General features: G+C 44.6%; 1 protein-coding gene across 1 annotated transcript in view; it reads right to left on the bottom strand.

The window, feature by feature from the left end:
• LOC138279155 (vomeronasal type-2 receptor 26-like) overlaps positions 1-20,438 on the bottom strand; it is a 307,217-nt gene that overhangs the window by 17,436 nt on the left and 269,343 nt on the right. The window contains exons 4-5 of the mRNA XM_069219377.1: positions 11,978-12,214; positions 10,258-10,381 (exon numbers count right to left, since the gene is read on the bottom strand). Coding sequence (XP_069075478.1) covers positions 10,258-10,381; positions 11,978-12,214 — 361 coding nt within the window. The remainder of the gene's footprint in view (positions 1-10,257; positions 10,382-11,977; positions 12,215-20,438) is intronic.

The raw sequence follows: 20,438 nt of genomic DNA, 5'->3' as shown, positions 1-20,438 counted from the left end.
CCTTCCCACGAGGATGCCGGCTCGTAATCGAGCTGGCGGAGTGGGAAGGTGCGACGGGTGCAGTGGCACCCATCGCGTATTTCAGTGTCTGCAAGGCAGACACTGAAATACTTTGCGGGGCCCTCTTACGGGGGCCCCTGCGACCCCCCCTACTGCCATCCTGTTCATGGCGGCTTTCCCGCCATGAACAGGATGGCGGTAGGGGGGGTCGGAATCCTCATGGCTGCGGAGCGCGCTCCGCAGCCATGGAGGATTCACACGAGCAGCGGAAAGTCGGCGGGAGACCGCTGACTTTCCGCTTCTGACCGCGGCTGAACCACCGCGGTCAGAATGCTCGTTGGAGCACCGCCAGCCTGTTGGCGGTGCTCCCGTGGTCGGTGGCCGCCGCCAGGGTCAGAATGACCCTCTCTATCACGCACACAAGGAATTTCAGGACTAGGCCCAAAAGCTCAAATGTCTTTGAAAATGGGGGTCGGGGCCCAGCACGACCTCCGCCTTACCGCCCTGCTAAAGGATCGTCAATATAATAAGGGCAGGCCTGGAAATATCATTGTAGCCCTCCGGAACAGAAGTTCAGGGAAGTTGCTGCTGCTCTGCACCGGGACCTCTGAATAGTGAGCATGTGGAATGGGCCTGGCTTCCTTATATAGAGTCAAGCCCAGCCCACAAACCACACTTTGGGACTCATTACAACATTGGCGGGCGGCTACCGCCGTTCGCCAAGCTGTAACCGCCATGCGGCCGCACACTCCCGCTGTGCACATTTAGACATCCCCGCAGGGCCGGCGGGCGGAAACAAAGTTTCCGCCCAGCGGGGATGTGGGCCGCAACATGGGAGCCTGCTCCAAATGGAGCCGGCGGTGTTGCAGCCGTGCGACGGGTGCAGTTGCACCTGTCGCGCTTTTCACTGTCTGCACAGCATGCCAGTGGCATGGGCAGTGCAGGGGCCCCCAGGGGCCCCACGACTCCCCGTACCGCCAGCCTTTTCCTTTCGTTTCAGACCACCAGTAAAAGGCTGGCGGTCGGGGACTGGTAATCCCCTGGGCAGCGCTGAAAGCAGCGCTGCCCTGGCGGATTACATCCGCCGGGGCCATTGTGGCGGAAAACTGCCGGCCCCGGTAGTGCGACCGCGTTGCTACCACCGCGGGAAAAATACGCCGGGAGGCACCGCCAGCCTGTTGGCGGTGCTCCCGTCGTTTTGGCCCTGCGGTTGTAATACCGCCAGGGTGATAATGACCACCCCAGTCATGAGGCAGGGAAAGCTTCTAGAAGGTCCTAGAAAGGGACCACACCCTGACACACTTGGTAAGCCTGCAGAAATACCTTGCAAATGAACAGTTATTGCAAAAATCATTAATAGTGGTTTTCAAGGTTAAACTCAATGCAAAAGGTTAACAAACTGCATATAAACATAATGCATGAATTATGCCTTTGCATAAAGACTGGGTTTTTGCATTTTAGTCGCCCGTAGAGCGCGCACTGTCCTGATGTTGACAGAGATCCACACGATTGCTGCCCACTGCCTTTGGGGGACCTTCTGAACTTTAAAGGCCCTCTCTAAAGCAGTGAACCATTTGTAAATGTGATTTCCCACCTTGTAAGGTGGGACTATCTTGCACAGGCTTCGAGAATCATAAGAGTCCTCCCTGATTCTTCTGTCCCTAGAGCTAAGATTGCTGCCATGATGGGGTGCTAACCCCAAACCCTTTCTTTCCACTGCCAAGTCCTCCTTATCTAGGGCCAGCTGTTGCTGCTGCAGCCGCAGCTTGGCCTCCTCCAACCACCTCAGGTTCCTAAGTTCCCTATCTAAGAAATTAACCCTGAGGTGGAGCAGAGGGTCCCTTCAGATACTGAGGAGACATGAGTATAGACAGAGGAGGATCTATCCCTCCTCTTGGGAACTCTTCCGACTAACCCTCTATGAGTAAAGTTCGGCCTACTGACATGGGCCCCCCTCTCACTACCTGCCGGGCTCCTAACAGGGCTGTAGTGTTCCCCAGTTTCTTCCTGACCCTCACCGGTGCAGTCTAAATCTACCCTGTCTAGGACTGGAGGGTCAGTTTCTACTTACTCCTCCTCCTGGCTACCTGCACTGTCCTGGTCAGCCTGAAGGAGTAACCCTGGAAGCAGACTCTTATTGGGATTTCTACATGTCTTCAGTTTTCTAGAGGCACCCATCTCGCTCAGCTCTTGGAAAGTAAGGCCCTCATAATGTCTGGGAGCTGAGAGTTGGGCTCTACTGAAGACATTCTTGCTAGAGTGGTGTATGCGTACCTAACTACTCAAACAACTATGCTCCCTAGGAAAGTTTGGAGCAAGGGCTATGCTAGACCTCTAGCTTACCCAAACTTAGGAGACTAGAAATCCTGACAACTAAGTGCAGTGTGTACCTAACAGGTAGTCAAAAAAATAAAGCCGCGCAGGAGAGCATGCATTGGAAAAGTCAGCGATGCGTCAATTCCTTACACGCAAGTGAGTCCGTGCATCGTTTCTTCTCCAGTCAGGGAAGCGGTGCATCGTTTTTCTCTCCTGCATAAGAGCGATGTGCTGATTTCTGGACGGGCAACCTCAGATCCACACAGTTTCACTGTGGTTTTGACACCCAGCGACAATGTGTTGGAAATTCTGGTACATAGTGGTGAAAACCTGTGCTGCATGGGTGATCTGTGGATTTTGGCAGCCCCACACCGGTGTTGCATCAATTTTCAAGCCGTGCAGCAGGTGTTGCATCATTTGTTTCTCCGGCATGGCTCTTGCAAGCGGGTTTCAGTCTTGGTTCTACCAGCTTCTCCTTTCAAGGGTCCAGGGATTAGGCACCACTTGGCAGGGAAGGAGTCTCAGCAAGAGAGTCCATGTGCTGGCAGAGGAAGTCTTTGCTGGCCTTCAGACTTCAGAACAAGGGGCAAGTTCAGTCCAAGCCCTTGGAGACACGGCACAAGCAGGAAAATACAGCAAAGTCCAATCTTTGTCCTCCAAAAAGGCAGAAGCAGCAACTGCACGCCAACCGAGCAAAGCACTCTCACAGGCAAAAGGGCAGTACTCCTCCTCCAGCTCTTCTCCTTGGCAGAGGTTCCTCTTTCTCCAGAAGTATATCTAAAAATCTGGGGGTTTCAGTCCACTAATTATACATGTTTATGCCTTTGAAGAAGGTAAACTTCAAAGAAAAGTCTCTGTTGTTGACAAGATCCTGCCTTGCCCAGGCCTGGCCCCAGACCCACATCTATCCTATGCATTTTCTGTAGTAGCACAATTTCCTATTCCATGCACTGAGTTCTGGCAAGCACCAGCCCATCTCCATCCAGTGCCTCGGTTGTTGTCTATGGGGGTGGTCGGGCACAGTAGACAGGGGAAGAGGACCCGGCAGACTCCAACACAATGCAGGAGAAGAGAAGGCCTGTGAGATGGACCCTCAAACTCATCCCCATCGACTTGCCCTAAATCCCATTCCTCCTCTGAGCACCCTCCACCCCACAACGTCTTTTTCAAACAAGAGTCACAGCTTCTCAGATAGGTTGATCAAATATGTGGTAGCCTACAGCTCTGATCCACCACAACTTAGACCTCGTCATTCTTCAATTTGTATCTCCTGGTACCCTGACTTTGCAGCCCTGTAAAAGTGGAAGCTTTGCCTGTTTAACTTCATGACAGAGGCCAGAGGAGGCCCAGTCAGAGATGATTTGTATTGAATTGAAAAATGGACACAAAGGGTAAGACCCTTACCGTCACCGACACCCTCTTTGTCTTCATGCGGATCCCCGTCGCATGCGCATGATTTGTATTCCACAAACATCCTACATCATAACTAGTGCTTCAGGCATCACAAGCATCATCCTCATTTCCATGTCATTTTCCTTGAGGGTCTGGTTCTTTGCCATGTGTCCCTTGTTCTCTTCTTGCTCCTTTTTTTCTAATTTGAATTCATGACTGTGGCTTCATTGGCTGGGCTTAGGATTCCTTACACTTCCTCTACTGTGCAGACCACATAGGACTTAGAGTACAGTTGAAATAAGAGAGCAAGTTTGAAGGTCAATTACCATTGCACCTGTGTCCTTCACAGCTAATGTGTAATTGGCACATCTGGTATTTATTTAGGGTGCTCTGCAAGATATCTTCAAAAAAAGGTTCAGAGTTTGACCTTGAAAATGACATCCAGTTTCCTGCCCTCTCTCATTATTCAGTCCTTGAAGGAGGAAGCTATCAGCTTGGGAATTATGTGCCTGATTAATAGCCTGGCGGTCTAAAGACTGCCAGACTTGTGGTGGTGGTCAGACCACCGCAGCTGTGGCTGTCCGACCACCACATTACAAATTTGGCGGGTGGACCTGCTGAAAGACCTCCGTCACTGCCAGGATCAGAAATTCCGATGGGGTGACGGCGGTCGGACTTGTAACCACCCACGGTGGTGCTAAATTCAGCACTGCCTGACCAATTACAACCCCTCTGAAAGCCGGTGCTGAGGGCAACAGGGTGGTCCCTGCACTGCCCATGGCCTGGAAGTGGGCATGGCATGGGCAGTGCATGGCCCTCCCTGCCCAGTACCTGACAGTGCACATTCCGAGGGTGCTGAACGGCCCGTCTGTGTGACAGCATTGGACCCAGCTCCATGTGGAGCCGAGTTCAATGCCTCCTCACATTTCCACTGTGCTGACTGGCCAAAACCTTGGTTTCCCAGTGGTTACCCAGTGGAAATGGGACTGGTGGTGAGACCACAAGCTCTGCGGCTGTCTCCTCACCGTGAGTCGTAATGAGCCCCTTAGACTCTAGGGGAGCGGTTCCCAACATTTTGACTTCCGTGGATCCCTACTTTATCATTCTAGGAAACCAAGGACCCCCACTGAATCATTATTGGAATGTGGGGACCCCCACTGAGTACTTACTGGAAGCTGGGGACCCAGGCCTAAACATTGCAGATGATTTCAACCGCAAACAATACACAAAAATACAGACAAAAATAATTTTAATATGAAGGCTGGAGCTTTTCTAAATTCAATTGAAACCACACATTACCCATACTATATTCTGTTCGCTGCAGCTGTACTGCTCCCACAAATCAATCTGAGGATACTTGTTTCATTTTTATTATCCAATTTCAAATTATTTGACATTTACAGTATGTTTTAAAATTTTCAATTGTGCATTTAGCCATTTTATTTAAATACACTTTAGTACTCTGTTAATATCAGTTAATTTTCTAAGCCATCGTGGACCGCCTGAGGAGGCTTAATGGAGCAACTGGGGGCCCCGGAGCAGGAGTTGGGAACCACTGCTCTAGGGTATGCCCCTGTTGAATCTCTGGGAGTCCTCCCATGAGCCCGAAGAACGAGGACTTTGATGGGCATGTCTTCCTTCATATAACGAAAAATAGTCAATACGGGACCATAAACAATTTTTAACTGCGGGAAAACGGGGCTGATTGCAGAGGCCCCCTAGCTGTGCTCTGTATAAAATAAGTGTGCAAATTAGACTAATTATAATTGGCTATGTCAACCTACCTATAAGTCCCTAGTATATGGTAGGGCATGGAGGTTAAGGGACCGCAGCATAGGTAGTGGACTCATAGGTGCACTGCTGAGGTACCCAGGGTAATTTTAAAGGCAGGCCTGCCTTGCTGGCTGTTTTTAAATTAAAGTTAAATGCAAATTCGACTTTGGAAATAAAAGTACTTCCAAAGTCTTAAACTACCTTATTTTTCCATACAAGTCACGCCTAAGGTGTGTCCTATGTGCCTCTAGGGTTGGGTGCCATGCAACTATAAGCAGGGACATTATAAAAATAGTTTTAGAAGCCCTGGTGAGGTAAAACAGCCAAATGTGTTTTCCCTCACTGTAGTAAATGGCCTCTGTAGGCTAAAAAGGGGAGGCTTTATTTTAATTTACAATGTCCACTAAGTGTCAGATACATCAAGTTTGGTATCAAATTAATTGTTATAATAAATCACACAACTTCCAATTGTTGGATTTAATATAACGAGTTCAGGTAAAGAGTTTTAAACTCTACCTGAAAAGTTGCCAACTTCAGCCCTGTAGTGCCCTTCTCTGATTGGCCAGCCTTTTTGAAGACTGTTGCTCCCTGGAATTGATTTTTCCCACACTTCCCAGGAAGTGGTCATCACAGGGGGAAGGACCCTGCGTCTGGTTGGAGAACTAGGACCTCCTTGTTTTTCACCCAGGAGCAAGGATAAATATGGCAGAGCTGCACCCAAACCTCGGATCCCTACCAGATGCCTAAAAGGAGCAAGACAAAGAAGAAGAAGGACTGCCCTGCTGGACCCCTGACCTGCACCTGGACACTGCACTCTAAAGGACTGCACCAGCTGCACACTTGGGCTTCACCACTAAAAGGACTTTGCCTGTCATCTACTGCTTTCAGAAGGCACTCCCTTTTTGCTAAAGGTACAAAGGAGCTGCCCAGAGTCCCCTGCATAAAGTTCTGGAAGCACAGCCCAGTTGACCAGCTTCCAGTGGCCATTTGTGGATTCTGACCAGGTGCATTCTGGGAATTGTAGTCCCAACTCCCAAGGAGCAACTCAGAGCTTCTGGAACCTTGGATCAAGTTGTGGACACTTCAAGGACCCAAAAAGGACATATGGAAGAAGATCCAGAAGTTTGGAGACATTTGGAGCAACTCCATAGGTTGAAGAGGTGCTTTGTGGGAGCTGTAGACCCTAACCCCAAGAGGCAAATCAGAGCCTTTGAACACTTGGATGGTGCTGTGGACCACTTTCCTGAATCAAGAAACACTTCTGAAAGTAAGTGTGACATGGTTACCTCATGGGTGGCCTGAACTCTGGACTTTGTCCCTTTCCAGTGTGACATTTGTAACCCTTTGAGGGCTAGTTGCTTCTCTGCGCTAGAAAATATTAATTCTTTAAAAAATCATATCTCTGGTTCCCCTTACCCAGTTTTAATCATTGTGGTGTCATTTTAAAGATAAAAATATAATCTATGTTTATAAGTTGGTGTTGGATTTTTATTGTGTTTTGTGTTTTTTCTTATTTACTGTTTTGTGATTTGTAAATGCTTTACATACTTGTCTCGTAAGTTAAGCCTTGTAGCTCGTTGCTAAGCTACCAAGGGTTGAGCTGAGTTTAATTTATTGAGACCTAACTGGACCTAATTGGAGGTTATTGGCCTATTTCTAAGTGTAGGTACTTACCTGCCCTTACCAATAATCCATTTTCCAATACTAATATTATCAAAGCGGGAACGGTCTTCTACGTCTGTGCACTTGCCCCATAGCACACTAATTTTCACTTGAATTTTGGTCTGTTGGTCTTTTCTAGTTCATGACTGAAGGCCACTGTGTCATCTTTGTTAGTGGATACCTGATCGTCCAATGCTCGTAGGACCTTCTTCATATCCAATAGGTCTGCTGTCATATCAGTCTATAGTGCCTGCATTTGCTTAGTGGCCACACTGGATATTTAACTTTCAAGGTCACTGAGGCAGCTCTGTAAGTCTTCCTTGGACAGTGGGTGGGGTGATCGTTTTTCAATTGACATTTTCATTACTGTACTGACGAGTTAACTTCCCCAAATGAGGTGTCTTGTGAGAGTTCAGTAGAACATCAATAGATCTGCAGTTCTCTCTTTGCCCTGGACTAATTTGCTGGCATTGATGTCTGCATCTCCTTGGCACCTTTCTGTTAAGAGCATGATAGATTTGTTCATGTTCAAGGCATTGAGGCAGGAGCTTCTCACTATTATGTCCCAGCAAGTGCCAGCCTTCGAGTGGGCTCCACAGAGGCTTCATTCAGGTAGGCATGCGTATCATTGCCCTTTGCATCTGATTTCATTGGGAAGCAAGAATGACTATTCTCTACTCACTGCTGCCGCTGTCTCCACGTGGCACACACCTCTTCCTCATCGCTTATGGGTACTTGCACTATTAGGTCATATGATGGGAGCAGGTGTTTGCCTGCTTTAATGTGGATGATGATTGTCAGAGGTCTCCGCTCCAGAAAACTCACTGACTCCATCGCGGCTGTGTCAGGTTGAGGCCCGGGTCATATCACTGGGTTAGTTGAGGCCGGCTTTGTTCTCATGTTTACAGTCTTTTAAAGGATACAAGGTGGCCGCCGCTCCTTTGCAGACAGCTCCATTTCTCAGCATCCTGCCTTCACCGTCCTGGGTCATCCATTGATCTCTTCAGCCTTCACCATCCTAGGTAATGTCACTGCCTCCACCTCATGTGCTCTGCTGGAGCTACCTGTGTAACAACGTACTCTCCTTAACAGGACCCTTTAGAACAAATGTATTCAGCAGCCCTTGAAAGCCCGTAATCCCCTCTGTGTAAAATGTCTAATTACCATTTCCAGACTGGAAACATGACAATATAGTAATAGGTATATATCAGAAGCATTTAACATCCACCATACCCATGTAGAACATCACCATAACACTTCCCCCCAAATAATCACCATCCTCGTTATGCTAGGAAGAAAAAGTAAAACGATGCACCTGGGATATGAAGGTGCCATTTACCACCCAAAGTTCTTCGTGTAAAAATTGGCTATTGACATTTTCCCTTCAGGAAACATTACACCATAGTGAGAAATGCCTTCAAGAGTGTATTCAGCAATCCTTCTCAGCCCATGCTCCACCATGTGTGAAGTAGATAAATACTATTTGCTTATAGGAATCATGTAAATAGCCCTAGGTGGAAAAGTTGCAAAAATGTCATGCAATGCAGCACAGCAAATCACCTTGCTGTGCTGCGTGACAGGGGAGGGCAGAACTCCACCATATTTGAAAGAATAAGTGCATTTCATCCTTTTCCCACACTCTGGCCCCAGTTTGGCTGTCTAGCGCCAACGCAGGCACCCTTGCACCTTGGGAAGTGTGTTTGCAAGAAATGGACCATTGCAATATGTCATGTAAGCTGACACATTACTCATCTCCTAAGTGATACTAATAATATAAGTGATATTAGTTATATTATGAAACTATTACTATAAGTGATATTACGTATGTTGTGACACTATTACTATAAGTGATATGACTTAAATTATGATGCTATTACTATAAGAGATATTACTTATATTGTGATACTACAACCATGTGTGATATTACTTATATTATGATACTATTACTGTAATGATATTACTTATATTCTGCAACAATTACCATGTGTGAGATTACCTACATTATGATACTATTACTGTAAGTGATATTACTTATAATATAACACTACTACCATGTGTGATATTACTTATATTATGATACTATTACTGTGAGATAATACCTATATTATGATACTATTACTGTAAGTGATATTACTTATAATATGACACCACTACCATGTGTGATATTACTTATATTGTGATAGTATTACTCTAAGTGATATTACTTATATGTTGACCCTATTACCATGTGTGATATTACTTATATTGTGATACTACTACCATGTGTGATATTCCTTATATTATGATCCTATTACTGTAAATGATATTCTTTATATCGTGATACTATTACTATATGTGATTTTACTTATATTATGACACTATTGCTATATGTGATATTACTTATAGTATGACACTATTACTATAACTGATATTACATATATTTTTACACTATTACTATATGTGATATTACTTGCATTATTATTCCATTACTATACCTGATATTACTAATGTTACAATACCATTACTATAAGTGATATTACTTTCATTACAATACTATTACTATACCTGATATTACTAATGTTACGATACCATTACTATAAGTGATATTACTTTCATTACAATACTATTACTATAACTGATATTACTTATATTATGATATTATTACTTTACATGATAATACTTATATTATGACACTATTACTATATGTGATATTACTTATATAACTATATGTGATATTACTTATATTATAAGTGCTATTACTTATATTATGATGTTATTACTTTACATGATATTACTTACATTATGATACTATTACTATAAGTGATAATACTTATATAACTATATGTGATATTACTTATATTATAAGTGCTATTACTTATATTATGATGTTATGATACTATTACTATAAGTGATATTTGATTACATGTAAAATAATTACGTGTTTACAAAGAAAAAATGCAGGATGCAGATGTTACTTTGAGCATACTATATTAACCATTTTTTTGTTTGATCTCATCTTATTGGTGGTTTTATGTTGCAGGCACTATTCATCTTCTGACATCAAGAACAGAACAAGTTTCCCAGTATTTAACATCTCTCTAATGTGAGGCTTTAGGAAGCCAGTTTTTCACATACCGGTCCTGTTGGAAAACTCCCCATCGGCACAGGGCACACAGTAAAAGCAGCAGACAGGCTTCCCTTCTCTTGGGGCTTTGCGGGACCCTGGGAGGCAGCTCTCACTGCAGACCGAGCGAGGATTCTGTGAAGTGAAGTAGAATCGAGAAGAAACTGTGCTTAATTTGTTCAGTGGTAGCACACAATGCATCCTTCACCACAAGCATTTGTTTAGTCACAAAATAGTAAAATTGTTTTTTTTAGATTACTTGATTTTTTAATTGATTTTAGTATGGTTTTCAAAGATTTGGAGAATATGAACATCATTGAGTGTCATCAATTGAATGTTCATTGTTTGGCTGAAACCTCAGAAATGTATGTCTTAAAATGTAGTTTCTAGGGTAACACATGCTAATATTTAAAATGTGTTCTATGCAGTAATGCATATGTTATAAGTCAAATTTTATTTAATTTCTCATTGTAAGGAAGCTAAACACAAATTCTAGAATGTAAATAGTTTTTTTAGATTACCTGATTTTTTAATTGATTTTAGAATGCTTTGCAAAGATTTGGAGAATATGAACATCATTGAGTGTCATCAATTGAATATTCATTGTTTGGCTGAAACCTCAGATATGTATGTCTTAAAATGTCATTTCTAGGGTACAATATGCTAATATTTAAAATGTGTTTTATGCAGCAATGAATATGTTCTAAGTCAAATTTAATTTAATTTCTCATAGTAAGGAAGCTAAACACAAATTCTAGAATGTGCTTTTATTTTGCGTACACTAGGTTTAACAAGTCATATTTAAAGAAAGAAAGTACATGCAATGTGGACAGTATACGATTGTGCTAAAAGGGTTCTATGTTAATTTTCATACATCGTGAGGAATCATTGAAGATAGTTGCATCAAGAAAGGGCCTGCAAGGGTAAGCTGTATATATTGGTAATGTGAGGGTGAACTCAGTTCTTGCCCACTCATAAGCCAAGGAAAGCTGCCCAGAGATACTCTTATGACTCATGCTACAGTGACTGCAGTTAAGATAACAACTTGGGGCCTGATTTAAAACTTGGCGGATGGGTTATTCGGTCACAATGGTGACAGACATTTCATCTGTCGAAATCTAAAACTTAGGGGACAGAATGGGGTTACGATTTTGGCGGATCGTATATCTGTCACCGCTGTGATGAATGCAGCACACATAGAAAGAGGAACTAGCGAAATGAAAAATAAATACTTCTTGTTACATTTCCCCTGAAAAGGTGTGTCTTTTTAGTGCGTTCCCTGGTCTCCCACTTCTGGCAAATCAGGGACTGCGTCAGAAACCATTGGATTTGTGTGGGAACACCCATTCAACCCCCATGAAACGCCTTCTCAGGGCAGAGTAAGGCAACACAGCAATTTGAGCTCTGTTTCCCTACTTCAGATTTTTGGTGCCACTCATGGCCACGCAAAGTGACCTTGCATGGCTTCATAAATCTCTATTTTATGTTGTGACACACTTGCATTACAATGTGTTGCAAATGTGACACAACGGGGTTCATAATTATGCCCCTTAGTGCCTAGACAGGACGTGCTTAGCAGTGTGTGTTCCGCAGCTTACTGCTCTCTTTAAACTTTAAAAGTGGTGCAATGCTTCTGACAGGATGGAACATTCGTTGATTTCAAGTTAAAATAGCTGAAGTTGGTCCCACCTGACTGCCATTAGTTGAATGTCTGAAGAACATTAGACTGACCTGATTCTTCTGGTCACCACTAAAATGCCACGTAATGGCGCTCTCGTTGATGATAAGTTGTTGCCCTGGCTGTGCTGTGAGATCTAAATGTCCAACCTTAACAACTTCCAAAACACGTAAGCTTTTGAAAGCCCAGTTTAGAATGTCATACTTTGCTGGTACTTGCCCTTTGTCATAGAAAAAAATGTCATGCCCAGAAGAAGTCTTAAAATGTATCTTCTGGAGAAACCTGTTCACCTGAAACACAAAACACAAGATCATTAGGTTAAATTCAGCACTAACAGTGTGACATCCAAATTGTTTTATAAGTGAGACCAAAATAAAGGATGACAACCACATTCAGATGCAAATTCCAGAACATACCCAAGTTGTTTAGTCACTAATAATTTACACCTAACTTAGACTGTAAGAAAGGCACTCCTAAAAACTGTAAATAGACTCAGTCATATCTTTGCAAAACAGATGAATAGCTTGACTCCTACATCTCAGCATCCTTAGATAAGGAATTAACTTATGTCCAGACATCAAACAATATTCATTAAAAATGCATAATTCTCATTCCAAAACGTAGATGCAAAAAACTAAATCCATGTTGATGGTTTGATTCTTTGGAATGCATTCTAAATCACTCAGAGCAAGATTACCTCAATGAAACAAAAGACCAGTTGTATGTAGCTTAAGGTTTTCCATTTCCTAACAGCAATTTACTATTAGTAAATCGCAAACTGCTTAGTGTTTAACGCTGTTTGCAATTCCCAAATGGGTCGCAAGACACCTGCCTCATTAATAATCATGAGGTAGGTCGCATTTGTGACCCATTTGGGAATAGCCACCATCACAGGGATGGTCACCTGCTGGGGTCAGCGGACCACCGGTCGCAAACAGAAACATTGCTTCATACATCTGGCCCAAAACACTGCATGAATTAGAGTGGGTAGATTTTTCCACACAAAGCTTTTTTCGTGTGGAAGAACCATACCACATTTTCCAACCTTTAATTTTGGATGGAAAATACATAAGGCTTTAGCTCCAGGAGCACCTAACCCTCGATCCCCACTTTTTGTGACTGGGGGAGAATCCAATTGTAGGAGGCTGGCCTGGTCTGTAGTGGGTACCTTGGGTACTTACACCTTTTACCAGGTCCAGTTATCCCTCATTGGTGAAGTAGTAGTGTTATAGCACCTTAGACTCATAGAGGAAGCTACAGCAGAGCAGCTTAGGCTGAACTAGGAGACATGCAAAGCTCATGCAATACCACTTATAGCTACACAGTACTTATACACAAGTAAAGACAATACTCAGTTTTACCAAAATTAAAGGTATTTATTTGGGTGACACAGTTGAGAAGTTCCAGGATGGACAGGAGCCCCTGCCAACCCAGAAGAGGGTGCAAAAGAAGAGCCCCTGGTTAGTAGAAGACTGCAGAAATGCACCATAAGAACATTTCAGCGGGTTTCTGCATAATGCAAAAATTGTCCCACCGTGGGAAGATCTTTGCAGATGAGATTTCTTGTTGGAAGGCACCAACAAGCCTCGGCTACGACAAAAGTGCATTTTTTATCAAAATGGCTCTGGATGGAAACAGGAGGGACTTGGGACACAATTCTGTGTGAGGAGGAAGAGGGGGCGCTCAGCACCTTAGAGAGCCTTCAGAATGCCAGCCATCAACCTCAGAAGCCGCAGGATCTTGGTACAAAGAAGGTGCAAAACACAGTTGATTCAGCACAACAAAAGAAGGTCCCACGCTGCCAGAGAACAACTTAGTGAGTTGAATGTCACAGGGTGGAGTGCTGGGGACCTGGGCCAGGCTCTGCATGAAGGAATTTTGCAAAGAGTGCACAGAGGCCTCAGGAGGCGAAGAAGACACAATACACAGGGGTACCGTTGTTCTCGCAGAAGGAAAGGTCTTACCTCATCCAAATTGCATCAGCAGGAACTCTGAACAGTCTATGTTGAGGATGTCCACCTTCTGTGTCCTTAGGAGCATGCTTGTCACCGTGAGAGGAGTCACAGGGTACCGGTTGACACCTTGGAAGGTGCCTGCTTGGGGCAGGGGAATGACTCTGTCCCTCCACGGGAGATTTCTTTGGTCCTTCTGGTGCAGGATGAAGACAGGGAGTCCCGACAGCATGCACACCGTGGAAACTGTTGCAGTTGCTGCCTTGGAGCTGAGGTTGCTGAAGAAAAGTGTCTCTTGTAGACACTTTGTTGCAGTTGCAGCGTTTCTTGGAGCAGGCTGCGGTTGAACCGAGGTCCGAAGAGTCTGAAGTTGTTGCAGGATTCCTGAAGGAAACTGAAGGAAACTAGCAAGTATAGTCTGAAGAGAACCCTGAGGAGAGACCCTAAATAGCCCTGACAGGGGTTTTGGCTACCTTATCAGGTATAGACCTATCAGATGGGGACTCTGACATCACCTGCTGGCACTCAGAGCCCTCCTGAGTGCCCCCAAACCTTGCAAAGCAAGATGGCTGAAGTCTGGGACACACTGGAGGAGCTCTGGGCACCACCCCTGTGGTGGTGATGGACAGGGGAATGGTCACTTCCCTCTCAATTGTCCAGCTTCCCGCCAGAGCACCATCTGTGCCCTTCAAAGCATTTCCAGAGGCTGGGAAGGCTACCCCTCCCCAGCCTGTAACACCTATTTCCAAAGGGAGAGAGTGTAACCCTGCTCTCAGAGGAAATGCCTTGTTCTGCGTTCTTGGGACTGGGCTGCCCAGACCCCAGGAGGGCAGAACCCGGTATGTGAGGTGGCAGCAGTTGTAGCTGCAGTACAAGCCTCAGAGAGCTGGCTTGGAAGTACTGGGGGTCCATGGTGGAGCCCCCAGGATCCATGGAATTGGACCCCCATTTTGGAATGGGGGGGACAATTCCATGATCTTAGACATGTTACATGGCCATATTCGGAGTTACCATTGTGAAGCTTTATATAGGTATTGACCTATATGTAGTGCACACGTGTAATGGCATCCGCACTCACGAAGTCTGGGGAAATGGCCCTGAACTATGTGGGGGCACCTTTGCTAGGGCAAGGGTGCCCTCACACTTTGCAACTTTGCACCTAACCTTCAGCAAGTGACGGTTAGACATATAGGTGACTTATAAGTTACTTAAGTGCAGTGAAAATGGATGTGAAATAGTGTGTACACTATTTCACGCAGGCTGCAATGGCAGGCCTGTGGAAGGGTTTGTCTGAGCTCCCTATGGGGGGAAAAAGAAATGCTGCAGCCCATATGGATCTCCTAGTACCCCAATGCGCTGGGTACCTAGTTACCATATACTAGGGACTTATAATGGGGGTCCAGTATGCCAATTGAAATTGGTAAATGTAGTCACTGGCCTACAGTGACAAATTTAAAGGTAGAGAGAGCATAAGTACTGAGGCACTACACAGGCATACACATTAGGCCATAAACTATGAGCACTGGGCTCCTGGCTTGCGGGATCCCAGTGAGACAGGCAAAATATACTGTTATATAGGTTCTTATTTATGAGCACTGACACACACTAACAAACAGGCCAAAAGTGGGGGCAACCATGCTAGACAAGGCTACTTTCCTACACCAATGACCCCATCAGGAAACATCTTTCTTCTTCCCTTTTAGCCCCCAACTCAACTCCCAGTCCCACCCACAGATCACCAGGTCCTACACCCAGCAGTCCCGCCGCCAGGAAAGCTGGACCGCAGTGGCCACAGGATAGGCCAAAGCATCTGTCAGAGGGGGGCCACCAGTGCTACCGCCGGCCCAATCAGGTAATGCCTTCCCACTGACATAACTGTGGGGGTCCAACAGCTGCATCTGAGTGTGTGGAAAGGGAGGGATATATGTAGGAGGGTGGCCTGGCTTGTAGTGGGTACCAAGGGGTACTTACACTCTGTACCAGGACCAGTTATCACTTATTAGTGTAGAAGAGGTGTTTCTAGCAGGCGCCTACCCAATCTCGTTTTAATTTTTCTGATTCTATATCAGATGGATGAGTCTCCTGGATGAGAGCAATGTCAGTATGTTTGGAAGCTAAATAGGAAAGACTTTTCTTCCTTTTAATGTAATTAGTAAAGCCATTGACATTGAGAGAGACAATTTGCTTAGGACTTGTTGTCATGACGCTGACTAAAAATGTTAGAGTATATTTGTACTGTGTGAAACTGAGTCAAAATGCTAAAAAAGGGAAAAGGAAGTAGATAAATTATATGGTAATGTGATAATGAGAACTTACTGGATGGAAAAAAAAATATCTGGAGTATAGTAAACCTGAAACCAAAATGTGGAACTATAATCATAAAATATTGTTAACACTAAACTCTAAATGGTGTAAGTACACCGTTCTAAGTGCTAGAATGTAAAAGAACACTGCAGATCAAAGAATATGTATCTTTCATCGGTGGGTCTAAACCTCAATTCGAAACCCAGACTCTGGAGGGGAGGAAAGGAAAACCACTCATGGTAAATAGATTATAAGAAAAACCACTCCATTAAGTTATAAAATCTATCCAAGAGAAAATCTGCAAATACAAATACAGTAGGAAATGTACATGGTTATTGAACAGCAATATATGAGGATAGGAAATAAATCATATCTATCAGAATTAATAACTGCAGTAAAAAAGTAATAACATTATATTAATACATAGCATGTATAAATATACTCATCTAGCTGGAAGAAGTGATAGTGGAAGGTTGAGCATCAATTACTTTATTAAAAGACGTGGGTGACTTTAGAGGTGATCTTGATTTGTCTCTGGGATTTTCCTGTGTGAGTGACTTTACGCAGTGGACTGCTTTATCTCTGTCAAACTGTTTCTTAAAGGTACGGACGTGTAATCTACTGGTGCAATGGCTTTGTGGATCTTTCTGTAATTGAAGCGGACTATTCATAGATGTTTTGTTCAGTGGTGTTGAATCCACATGTTGGTCATCCAAACTGTCCAGGAAGCGTACCAGATCCTCAGGCTCTGTGTAATCCCTTGAGTTCCCATCCATTGTGATCCACATTGTGGCAGGTTCTAAAAGACCATATTTGATATCCCATTTGCGAAGTCTTGGCCTAAGTTGCAGGAACGCTTTTCGTTTGGCATTGGTTTCAGAGAAGTCTGCAGCAATAAATACTTTATGGTCTTCCAAGTCATGCAGGCCATGTTTATGAGCAGCTGTTAATATTTGGCGGACCTGTTCATGAAGTAAGAGGCATGCTATAATTGATCTAGGTCTAGATTCAAGATATTGAAGTTGAAGTTCTTGATCGAATTCTGTGAGCTCTCTTCAAATCAAGGGGATGCTCAAAAGATATGGGCAGTAGCAGCTGTATTAACGTTAGTAGCAAGTTCTTCACATCATTATTGACTTCCATTTTTTCTGGAATTCCATAAAAACTAATGTTATTTATTCGGGACCTGTCTTCCAAATCTATAACTTTTTGTTTTAGGTGCCAGATATCTGGACCCCAATACTCTGCATTATCTAATCTCTCTTCCAAAAAAGTGGTTCTTTGATCTAAAATTTCCACTTTGGTATGAAAAAAGTTTAAATCCATCCGTATTGTCTTCATTTCTGTTGCGAGATCTGAAATATTTACATCCATAGATCCCAATCTTTGCCCCACGGCAGAGATCTCTTTTAAAATAAGGTCCATAGAAGCAATGTCTTGTGGGACAATAGTAGACGTGCCTGGAGGTACAGTGTTCCCTACTATTTGTGTAAACAAAGGCTTTCTATCAGATTTGCCACTGGCCATACTGTTATATTTTAATGTTAGAAAAGACAATAAATAAGTACAGCTTAGTAATCAAATATGATATCCAATTGACTCACAAAGTAGGTAGATATTAACACTGTAAATGGAGACAGACATCTGGGATTTTAAAATTATGGCTATATGTTTTCAAGCGGGTGTCGCTGAGAAACAGTGCATCAGAAATGTTGTACAGTTTTCGCCGGCCTACCCAAATTCACTTTACCCCCTCTGCTGATAGGAATTCTGGCGTTTATTTAATTTCGTAGTAGAGTCTGAATTGTCAAATTTAGAGAAATATCTCAGAAGTGAACGTTTATATGCTTCTCATACAGCTGCCTTTCAACATTCAAGGAAAGGAATTTCACATATCTCTTCAGAAACTGTCTGTGTTTCCTGATAGAATGAGTAATTTTCACAAACTCTCTCCGCTGTAGGAACGGTGTACAACACTCACTTGCCAAACTGTATTTACGCCACACACCTGTAGACAAGAAATGCCTGCGCTTACGTAATCACGTAATGGATCCTGAACAGTTAAGTGAAGAGTAATACCTCAGAGTTGAGAGTTGCCAGAGGCTTCTCTTACAGCAGCCTTTTCACTTATCTCACCAGCAGCTGGCTGTGTTTCCTGACAGAATTAGTCTTTGCCACAGACTTCTATAATTTTAAAAAATAATGAGTGAATGCTTTCAGACAGGTGTCCCTGAGAATCAGTGCATCAGAAATAGCTCACATCTTTTGCCTGTCTTCACATTGTTGCTTAGCTAAACAACTTCAAACAGGGTGGTTTACATCCCCACAGGGAAGTAACCATATAGTGGATGATAAAGGGAGTAACCAGTCTATTGCAGAGCTACTCTCTACTTATCACCACTTAGACAATAAAGTCTCAACTGGCCAAGGTTAGCCTTATTGTCCTTCGTTTGGGGGGGGGGTTGTGTGAGAAAGTAGCCTCTTTCTAGCCTTGTTACCCCCACTTTTGGCCTGTTTGTGAGTGTATGTCAGGGTGTTTTCACTGTTTCACTGGGATCCTGCTAGCCAGGGCCCAGTGCTCATAGTGAAAACCCAATGTTTTCAGTATGTTTGTTATGTGTCACTGGGACCCTGCTAGTCAGGACCCCAGTGCTCATAAGTTTGTGACCTATAGGTATGTGTTGCCTGTGTGATGCCTAACTGTCTCACTGAGGCTCTGCTAACCAGAACCTCAGTGGTTATGCTCTCTCATTTATTTCAAATTGTCACTAACAGGCTAGTGACCAATTTTACCAATTTACATTGGCTTACTGGAACACCCTTATAATTCCCTAGTATATGGTACTGAGGTACCCAGGGTATTGGGGTTCCAGGAGATCCATATGGGCTGCAGCATTTCTTTTGCCACCCATAGGGAGCTCTGACAATTCTTACACAAGCCTGCCACTGCAGCCTGAGTGAAATAACGTCCACGTTATTTCACAGCCATTTTACACTGCACTTAAGTAACTTATAAGTCACCTATATGTCTAACCTTTACCTGGTAAAGGTTAGGTGCAAAGTTACTTAGTGTGAGGGCACCCTGGCACTAGCCAAGGTGCCCCCACATTGTTCAGAGCCAATTCCCTGAACTTTGTGAGTGCGGGGACACCCTTACACGTGTGCACTACATATAGGTCACTACCTATATGTAGCTTCACAATGGTAACTCCGAATATGGCCATGTAACATGTCTATGATCATGGAATTGCCCCCTCTATGCCATCCTGGCATAGTTGGCACAATCCCATGATCCCAGTGGTCTGTAGCACAGACCCTGGTACTGCCAAACTGCCCTTCCTGGGGTTTCACTGCAGCTGCTGCCAGCCCCTCAGACAGGCAGCTGCCCTCCTGGGGTCCAGCCAGGCCTGGCCCAGGATGGCAGAACAAAGGACTTCCTCTGAGAGAGGGTGTGACACCCTCTCCCTTTGGAAAATGGTGTGAAGGCAGGGGAGGAGTAGCCTCCACCAGCCTCTGGAAATGCTTTCTTGGGCACAGATGTGCCCAATTCTGCACAAGCCAGTCTACACCGGTTCAGGGGACCCCTTAGCCCTGCTCTGGCGCGAAACTGGACAAAGGAAAGGGGAGTGACCACTCCCCTGACCTGCACCTCCCCTGTGAGGTGTCCAGAGCTCCTCCAGTGTGCTCCAGACCTCTGCCATCTTGGAAACAGAGGTGCTGCTGGCACACTGGACTGCTCTGAGTGGCCAGTGCCACCAGGTGACGTCAGAGACTCCTTGTGATAGGCTCCTTCAGGTGTTGCTAGCCTATCCTCTCTCCTAGGTAGCCAAACCCTCTTTTCTGGCTATTTAGGGTCTCTGTCTCTGGGGAAACTTTAGATAACGAATGCAAGAGCTCATCCGAGTTCCTCTGCATCTCTCTCTTCACCTTCTGCCAAGGAATCGACTGCTGACCGGCCTGGAAGCCTGCAAACCTGCAACATAGTAGCAAAGACGACTACTGCAACTCTGTAACGCTGATCCTGCCGCCTTCTCGACTGTTTTCCTGTGCATGCTGTGGGGGTAGTCTGCCTCCTCTCTGCACCAGAAGCTCCGAAGAAATCTCCCGTGGGGCGACGGAATCTTCCCCCTGCAACCGCAGGCACCAAAAAGCTGCATTACCGGTCCTTTGGGTCTCCTCTCAGCACGACGAGCGAGGTCCCTTGAATCCAGCGACTCTGTCCAAGTGACCCCCACAGTCCAGTGACTCTTCAGTCCAA

This window comes from Pleurodeles waltl, unplaced genomic scaffold, assembly GCF_031143425.1.
Source record: "Pleurodeles waltl isolate 20211129_DDA unplaced genomic scaffold, aPleWal1.hap1.20221129 scaffold_68, whole genome shotgun sequence".
NCBI classification, from domain to species: Eukaryota; Metazoa; Chordata; class Amphibia; order Caudata; family Salamandridae; genus Pleurodeles; species Pleurodeles waltl.
Note: the sequence above shows the minus strand (reverse complement) of the source record. Positions and strands in the feature narration are given on the sequence as shown.